The sequence below is a fragment of the Chenopodium album genome, chromosome 7 (assembly GCF_948465745.1).
Source record: "Chenopodium album chromosome 7, dcCheAlbu1.1, whole genome shotgun sequence".
Taxonomy (NCBI): Eukaryota; Viridiplantae; Streptophyta; class Magnoliopsida; order Caryophyllales; family Amaranthaceae; genus Chenopodium; species Chenopodium album.
In genome coordinates, this window is record NC_137840.1 from 49,136,598 (window position 1) to 49,146,374 (window position 9,777).

The following is a 9,777-nucleotide window of genomic DNA, read 5'->3' on the forward strand; positions in this document are numbered from 1 at the left end:
CATAAATGACTTCATTTTTACTAGACACGTTTTAGGAACCTTACCATCCTTTTATCATGGTGTACAGTTGACATAGAACCTTGAAAGTGGGTCGGTTCAACGACATTTTCCATGGATCCGCCTCTTTTGTTCTTCTTGTTTTGTTCCGACCGCTTCTTATATTCTGGATCATTGGCAACAATATCCATCATCTTCTTGTGGACATACTCATTAAGCCATTTGGTTTGTCACCATTCTTTGTGATGTTGTAGAACATGTCAAACTTGAATTCGAAAGTTCGCTTCACATGCTCGTTCAACTGAGGTGCCCATTTGAATTTTTTCTACAATACATAGAAACTGTTTTATTTACAAACTAAACTCCATCAATATACTTTATAAAAATATGTATTATGTTAGGTAAAGGTTATAATACGCAGAACAAGTTCCAAAAGTGTTCTCTCGTTTTTGCATCAACCTCTCCATAATTCCTCCAAGGCTCTCGATAGTAGTCGGTTAGCGTGTCGAGAGCATATTCTACACCTCCTTATCATCAAACCTATAATAAAGTAGAGACATTCATGTAAGTATATAATCAACAAAAAGTGAATAGAACATGTTAGAAGGAATACAAAGTTAATTTATCAAAATAAATACGAATCTAAGGTTATTTCATTACAACTACATACATACCAAAGTGTGGTAGGGTCTAACCCCGTCAAGTCATTAGGTTGTGGATCCTGTTGTTCCTCAAGCTGTTGCTATTTCTCCTGATGGTGTTGCCCCTGATGTTGTTGTCGCTGTACATGTGTTTGAATTTGTCTCTGGGTGATGATTTCTTGTGACGCCCCCAAATCGTGTGCCTCCTCTTCCCCTATTGACTCGTCCTCATCATCGTGTACAACTTGAGTTTTTCCCTTACCCTTTCTCTTCCTGGATGTTTCTCCTTTATTTCCTCCCGCCATGACCGCCTGAAAAAATTGTTAGTATCATGACATGACATTGTAATTTCATAAATTAGAAGCATATTACAAAAATATTACAAGACCGATTCATCATTAAATTATAAAAGTTACATGAAAATAGTTTAAGGAGTAACTACATATTCTCCTCTTCATTACTCTTATCGCTACTATCACTATCACTATCATTATCACTAGTGTCATCTAAAAATACATCGACGTCCTCATCCTCGTCACTATCACTAGATTCAATGCTATCTTCTTCATCTTCATTGCTTGAGATAACAAATCCATCATCATCAATATCAAGTTCATAGTCTAGAATGTCATTTGGTGGACAAAGCGTTGCATGTACTTGTAGGGAAGGTGCCTGCAAAAAACTCTAATACCACCGAAGCATCAATCACTGACCTTGCTTGTGTTTTAAATACAACCCACCATTGAACTCGATCATGTTTTAGGCTAGGGTATGATGTGTAGTACACTTGAGACACTTGGTAAGATAAGACAAATGGATCATACTTGGGATACTTCTTAGTATGATTTACTTTGACAAGCTTGTATTGTTCATCTACGTTCATTTCTCTACCACAATCCATCCAATTACACTTAAATAAAATAGTCGTGTACTCTCTTTTGGGACCGGTGTAGACAAGTTCAATTATATCGTTTAAAATGCCGAAGTACTCTCCACCGTCCTCACTTGACACACATACCCCATAATTCATCGTATATTTGTGTATGCCATAGGACTGTGTATGGAAATTAAAGCCACCGACAAATATCTGGTTCCAAGTTCGAACACGCTTGAAAGGCCGCATAGACAATGCTCGCAATACATCGGAACTTAGTTTTTGTTCCATCACCTAAAACCGTTTCGAATACAAATGTCACACTTCTTGAAATGAAATTTAGCGTATTATCACATGTTAATTGATATGTAAGGTTATTATCACCTTGTAATAAAACCAATCAAGGAATTCACTTTCGCATTTCTCTATGACATCTTCTCTACCCAAATAAGTTCGAGTATTAAGAATGTAGTCCTCAAACTCCCTGGTAGATTACTGACACGAGGTTAATCATTGCAGAAATTATTTTAATTATAAGGCTTTTTGAAAATTTTCTCCTAAACATATTTACCTTTCGTATTCACCAAGAATACTGATATTTCTCAAAACGAACAAACGAGTTCCTTATCATCTAAAAACCGAGTTTTAACCACATTTGACACATGGCCGTTATCCACCGTAAATAGCTCTGGGATTTCATCGTTGTCAACCATGGAATCTACATTTGCGCATTCACATTTCGACCTAGATCTCGTGTTTTTGTGTAAACTCAGGACTGAAAGTAATTGGAGCAGAAGTTTGCTATCTCTTCAGTGAGATAAGCGTTGCATATGGAACCTTCAACTCGAGCCTTATTACCAATCTTTCGTTTCTAGTGATTAAAGAACCTGTAATTATTTTTATATAGATGTATAAGTAGCCCTTAACAATGAATGGGATGTAAGAAAAAGTTGAGAAAAGGCCTTTTATTTACCTTTCGAAAGGATACATCCACCGATATTAAACGAGTCCACATAACTTGCCCTTATATGGAAAATGAATTGGTAAATGCTCCATGGATTTGAAGAATGAATGAGGGAAAAAATTCTCAAGCTTGCAAAGGATCTTAGCTATGTTTTTTTCCAATCGCTCCATGTCGCTAACTGTAATTTTGTAGCAACACAAATTGCGAAAAGAATAGGCTTATCTCTGTATTGCATTCCATATATTGCTAGGGAGCAATTCTCTCAAAGCAGTGGTCAACAACCTCTCCATAAACACATGACAATCATGGCTTTTCATTCCGTGTAGCTTACATGCTTGCAAATCAACGCATCTGCTCAAATTGGAGGCGTAACCATCAGGAAACCGCAACTGTTTGACCCACTCACACAAAACCTTTCTTTGAGCCTTGTCAAGATCGAACGAAGCCTTTGGCATGAACTCTTTTTCTCTATCATCCTCTTGAAGATAAAGCTGGGGTCGTTTACAATATTTGGCAATATCATTCCGAGCTGATGGCCTGTCACAAGATAGCTTTTTCACATCCATTATAGTGTGAATCAACTTATCAAAGAAGTTCTTTTCAACGTGCATGACATCTAAGTTGTGACGAATGAGCAGATGTTTCCAATATGGAAGCTACCAAAGAGTGCTTTGCTTGAACCACCCTTTTTTGGATTTTTGAGACGTTGCAGTGCCTCGGGTATATCTGTTGCCTTCGGAAGGTTTTTCACCTGTTCCCATAGTTCCTAACCTGACATGATGTGAGGTGGTGAACCTTTTTTGACTTTTTTTTTACAAAATGCAGTTTTACTATTTCGAAAGGGATGATTTATAGAAAGGAATTGGCGATGGCAATCAAACCAAGAAACCTTACCACCGTGTTCAAGCCAAAATGCTTTTCTTTTCTCCATGCAATAGGGACAAGCCTTCTTACCGGCTGTGGTCCAACCAAATAACATACCATAAGCCGGGAAGTCATTAACAGTCCATAGGATGGCTCCTCCAAGATTAAAATTCTATTTTCTCGAAATATCGTAAGTATTTGCCCCAACTTTCCACAACTGTTTCAACTCATCTATCAACATTTGCATGCAGACATCCAAGTTGCCCTTAGGGTTTTTAGGACCAGGAACAAGCAACAAAAGGAACACGAACCGTCTTTTCATACACATTGACGGGGGCAAGTTATAAGGGGTCAAAATGACAAGCCAACAAGAATATTGTCCCCAAAACTGACCATGTGGAGCAAAGCATCCGTAGATAGGCCAAGTCGAACATTACAAGGTTCGGAGGCAAACTTAGGAAAGCAACTATCAAGGTGTTTTTAGGCTTCACTATTGCTAGGGTATGTCATTGTGCCTTGAACGCGAGGATTTTTCACATGCCATGCCATTTCCTCGGAAATGTTTTTAGTTGCAAAAAGTCTTTGCAATCTAGGTGTTATAAGGAAATAAAATAGAACATTTAAAGGCACTAAGCTACCTTTATAAGTCTTCTTGTATCGAATGCTGCCACACACCCTACATGCAAGGACGGATCCAGAAATATTTTATCGACCGGGCCAATATTAATAGAATATGAAACTCAACTAACACTAGCAACACAAATCATATCTATAAAAAACTTTAATAAAATTATAAAAATAACTATAAATTATATGATTACTTGTCTTAAAAATAATTATCAAGTACAAAATATCTTCATCATTTATTTAAATTAAACTCTCCTTGGTTTCATAGAATTAAAGTCTTCTATGATTGAGCCAATTGTAAAATTCTCAGCAATTTCTTTTTCTATATACACAATCAAGTAATCTGAGAGGAATTCGTCTTAGCTTCCATCTTGTTTCGCAAACTAGTCTTCACAATTTTCATTGCTGAAAATACTCTCTCGGTAGTTGTTGTACTTACCGGAAGAGTCAAAACAAGTCAAATCAATCTATCAACTAGAGGATATGTATTCGACTTCCCACTCTCTGATAAACATTGACATAAATCCCTTATGTTACTTAAATTCTTCAACTGTGCATGATTGGAAACATCACGGTGAAATAGTTGAAGTTGATACTTGTAGACACCCAAATGTGTCTCCCCAAAACAAAACCCAGTGATAAATACCTTTCATGCCATTTTTTATCGAACAAAACGAAAGTGTGAAAAGTCTAGTGTTGCGGTAGTTTTTTATCAAAAATCTCTCTTTCTGTTTTCGAAAACCTACCCTATTTATGAAAAATGTGCATTATAGTTTAGTTTGGTCCATTATATGGGTCCAATAATAGTGTAGTTTGATGGGGCTTGAAAAAACATTTCCAACGATATATTATAAGCCCAATTTCGATGAATAATGAGGAAGTTATGGCCAAAATACTAAACTGGGCTCAAACCGGATTTTACCTACGGCCCAATGATCATGTGGAGGGTCCAAAGGTTTAATCCTATTCCTAAACTAATTAAAATTTATTAGAAGCTTCTATGATTTTCTAAAAGATCTTAATTATCCTTTTTGAAAAGATAAAATCAAAGAGTTTGAAATTGAATAAAACTTTCCTTTTTTTTAAATCCTAATTCTATTCGAATTTAAAGATGTTCAAAGACAGTCAGATATTATTTTTGTGCCTCATAATATTTATCCATATCTTATATTGTTGGATAGATCTTGAAATTATCTTTCCAGTGATATATTATAATATTAATTCCGAACTATAACGAAAAATATATGAATGGAATACGAAACTCTATCCAAACTTGACACCCTTCTACTATTTTAGCCATATATTTTTATATACAAACGATTTTGATCTTATTCTAATTGGGTTGGAAAGTAGACTTCAAGATATTTTCAACGACATATTATATGACTTATTTGGACTTCTAGATCAAAAGATATGATAAAAACAAAATCCGGAAATAGTTGTCCCAGCTCCAAACGACGGGTCTGTCGCCTGGCGCTGCTCCTATCGTCTGGCGCTAACTCCTGTCGTTGGCGACAGGAGGTCTTATATTCCGAATAGGACTCGAACTCTTTTCTATTGTTTCCGTGCTATTTTTCTATAAATAAGGGTCATATCTCCCCGTTTTTAATCATTCACAATCATCATCTCTCTCTCTAAAAGCTAAAAGCTAGTTATTCTTTCTCTCTCTATTCTTTTTCTAAACCTTCCCTCACTCAAAATTACTCATACATTAGTTCTAGACACACCTAACCAAGTTCAAAGTTGTCTTCGCCCTAGACGAGAAAGGTTGAATTTTTCTGAGGGTTTGGTCCCAAATCTCTATTTTAATTATTTAATTTAATTGTTTTTTTTATTATTTTCTTTGAAGTTACTAACGTGTGTATTCTGTTATTAGAAAGAGGTACGAGGCATCGAAGTAAGTACTTTAATTGTTTTATTGATCTTTTGATATAGAAATCATGCTTAGATTATTTTGTCGATTCCTAGGATCATGTTAGGATGTTTTATTGCTTCCTAGTATCATGGTTAGGGTAATAACTAAAATTTCTAATATCAAGTATGTTTATTATGATGCTTCCTATCTCTTTTCTAATATCATGTTAGTATCATGTTAGGGATGAAGATTTGATCTTAAATGCTTAATGACATGCTAGGGTTTGTTATTAATCATGTTAGTATCATGCCTAGGATCTTACTATTATTATTAACCTTTAATATTCTTATGATTATGATGATGGTTAATGTCATGTTTCTTGATTTTATTTATTTTTATTGCTTGATCACGCCTTTTATGCATGTTTAAAGGGAATTTGTACTTGTAGTCATGCTTAATAAGATAATTAATAATCTTGTTTAGGCTAACTTGATTATAATTCAACTTATTGCCAATAATAGTTTTGTTTGTGCATTAATATTCAACCAACATAGATTAAACAGGTTTAGGGTTAACCTATTGATTGTATGTTAGTCAGACAGCGCACATGAATACGAGAAGAATAAAGTAGGGGCCTATTTTTAGGGCAAGTTCAATCTCTTTTGGGTTGGATTTGTACCTTCATCCCCGAACTTCCAGTCAGGGTTCCATACCTATTGGAGTTGACGATCTCCTCGATCGTTAAGGGGTGTAACCTTCACCCTGTGAACGGTTTACAAGTTCCTAAAACTTGTTGGCGACTCTTTTGCTCTAGCTTCCTTCCCTTTGGACGCCACCATGCTTAAGTGTATGATTACAGTGGGGCTCAAGTGTGGGATGGCTTGAAATATTCCCTACAATACTGCAAATGAAATTTATCATGTTCTGAAAAAAATTTCGGGGTAAAACTTCTCTGCAAGCTCACAAATGTTTTCCACATTAAAGTGTTTATAGCCATCATTAGTATTCAAATATGTACTTAAAATAAGTAACTTCGTTGCTTTTTCAATTAAATCGACTGTTTAGTGCTTGTAGTTGTTGATCCATAGTAGCTGTAAACACAACAATTCTATAATGATGTTCCACTGTAATGGTATCATTGTTACGCCGAGATGAATTATATCAGAATAGGAAGCAGCCATATTAGGGATAGAAATATCACGACTAGAACAGAATTTTTGTACCTTTAATAACAAATTATCCCAACCATTGTCTCGAAAGTCCTGAATTGAGTCTTTTATTCTAGAAACTAAATCTATGGCATTTAAAATGTCTTGTGACTTAAATTGCAAAGCATGATAAAGTACATCCGTGAAACCCATAAGTTCCTGCATCATATGTATGGTCAATATAAAATCGAAGGCTAACAACCTTTTTAGAGCATACATAGCATCCCCACGTTGAGAATATGAGGCTCGACGATCAATGACAATTTTTTCTAAAACCGTCCGAGTGGAATTAAAACATCCTTAGTAAACTACAAATTTACTTTAAATGTGAACTCCACCTCTTATCCCCCGGGCGTTGCAAGGTGCTTATTTTATTTAACCCTTTCTCGGTTTCAACAGCCTCAATTTCAATTAGATGCTCCAATTCATATATTTGTCTATCTTGTAATTCATCATGACGCTTAGAAGATGAACTAACAACATTCACAATAAAAACTAAGTCTTTAAAAAAATCATGAACTTCGAATACTTCTTTTGCCGCAACAATAAGAGTCAGTTGTAATTGATGCGCTAAACAATGCACTTAATATGCATAACGACAATCATTCATAAACAAATCTTGTAAGCCATTCCATTCCCCACGCATATAACTAGCTCCAACATATCCTTATCCTCTAATATTTTTGATATCCAATTCATGATTAGATAAAACCCTACAAATTTTTTCTGTATGTGTTTTGGAGGTTGTATCTTTGACATGTACTAACTCCAAAAAACGTTCTCGTAGAATTCCATTCCTATCAACAAATCGTATAACAATAGCCATTTGTTCCCTTTTAGATATGTCACGAGATTCATCAACAATAATGCAAAACTTAGAATCACCAATCTCTTCACGAATTTCTTTTTGTACTTTTTGAGCAAAGATGTGAAAAATTTATTTCTGAATGGTCGAAGCTATGTAAATGGCATTTTGTGGGGCATTACCTAGCACAACCTTTTGTACCTCCTCATTGTTTAAAGCAATAAGTTTTAGAAGCTCTAAAACGTTTCCCTGATTTTTTGAATCTACTCCCTCATCACATCCTCTAAAAGAACATTTTTGAAAGGTAAGCCATTGTACAACTTTTATTGAAGCAGTTAGCCTTAAACGATTATCAGCAATCTGTTTTGGAGTAAGCTTTTCAAAAAGTGTGTCAACGTGACCCTTTGGGTTTTTATGATTCTCCCACATTACTACAAAATATCCATGAGCTGAATTAGTGTCTTTTCCCATATGAGTCGTAAATGCACACTCTTTACCACTAACTCTCTTCCAGGCTTTAAAGCCATTTACCGTGAAAGCATTTGAACACCCCCCCCCCTTCCAAAAGGTTTCTTTTCAAAGAGGAAGCATGAGAAACAATAAGCAGCATCATTAGTTGGTGAATACTCCAACCAGTTAAAAGTCTTAAACCAGTTTGATTGAAATCTTCTTGGATGATCTGATGGGCCAGAGTAGGATACTCTGACATTTGAAATTGATAAGGTCTGTATTTTACGAAAGCTGCTTTAATATATTTTTTTTTCCCCTGGAGTGTTATAACTTCTAATTGGCTTACGCAAAGCCGGGTCACACACTAATATAGTACCACATGTATTGATTGTAGGGTTATCTGATTGTTCATCTACAGTTTGATTAGATGACTCTGGAACCACATTATCTAATTCAATAGCACTGGTTGGACCATCAGGGTGCGTGTTATCAATATTTATTTCAGGGGTAGATTTTTCTTTTGTAAAATATGAGTCAATTGTTTTCCTCTTCATCATTCAACCTAATAATAATATCGGGAAAAAAAATAACTAATTATCACTAGCTACACTTAATAAAAATATACATATAATTTCACAAATTCAATGCTAATTGCTAAGGTAATTCGTATTTGATTAGTAATAAACTAATAATCTAGTAAAAGTCTATAAGAACATAACAAATTGTCAACATATGAAATACAATTATACAAAATTAAATTATTTATGCAATTTAAATAACTTAAGAAAAAATCATACCTTATAAAATAAAGTATGGATGATGAATTGAGCTTTTTTGTATGGAATATCACGGAGCAACACAAATTTTGAGAAAAAACTAATTTTTTTTATGATTGATTAAGGATGATACCTGACAAAGTTGCAATTGTAGGTATTTAAACTTTGTAGCCTTGTAGCTAAGGCTGAGCAAAAATATCTGATTACCCGGCCCGAAAATCCAAAAATTCGATCCGCATCCGATCCAAAAATTTAGGAAAACCGATCCGAAAACATTTTCGGATCGAAAAATTTTGGATATTGGATCAGATCGGATATCGGAATTTTGAATTTCAGAGATTCGAATATCCAATACCCGGAATACCCCAAACCACTAAAGTAGCAAACCTTAAATACACATAAGTCCCAAATATCCTAAGGGCCCAAATAACTAAACCTGGTAATCCTAACCCTCAAAATAACAATCCTAAGTCCTAACCTACCGCCCCCTTCTCTCTCCTCTCTCCTAGTCTCCTCTCTGTCATCCTCACCACTCACCTTCCCCTTCATCCTCCTCTTAATATCTTCTCTTTCCTCTCTCCTCTATCTTCTCTTTCATGATCTACTCTCCTCCTTCAATATATGCAACCCTGCCGCACCACCTTATCGGCTTCCTCCTTTGATATTCACAGCTGGTTCACCAACAGTCCTCGCAACGCCCTTCTCCAACCACCGTC

General features: G+C 35.4%; 1 protein-coding gene across 1 annotated transcript; it reads right to left on the reverse strand.

The window, feature by feature from the left end:
* Positions 1-6,883: 6,883 nt before the first annotated feature.
* LOC145640257 (uncharacterized) lies at positions 6,884-8,306 on the reverse strand. Its single transcript, XM_081691559.1, has 3 exons — positions 8,018-8,306; positions 7,794-7,942; positions 6,884-7,189 (listed from the first exon to the last, which is right to left on the reverse strand). The coding sequence occupies exons 1-3, from the start codon at positions 8,304-8,306 to the stop codon at positions 6,884-6,886; spliced, it is 744 nt and encodes a 247-aa protein (XP_081547685.1).
* Between the last annotated feature and the right edge of the window lie 1,471 nt (positions 8,307-9,777).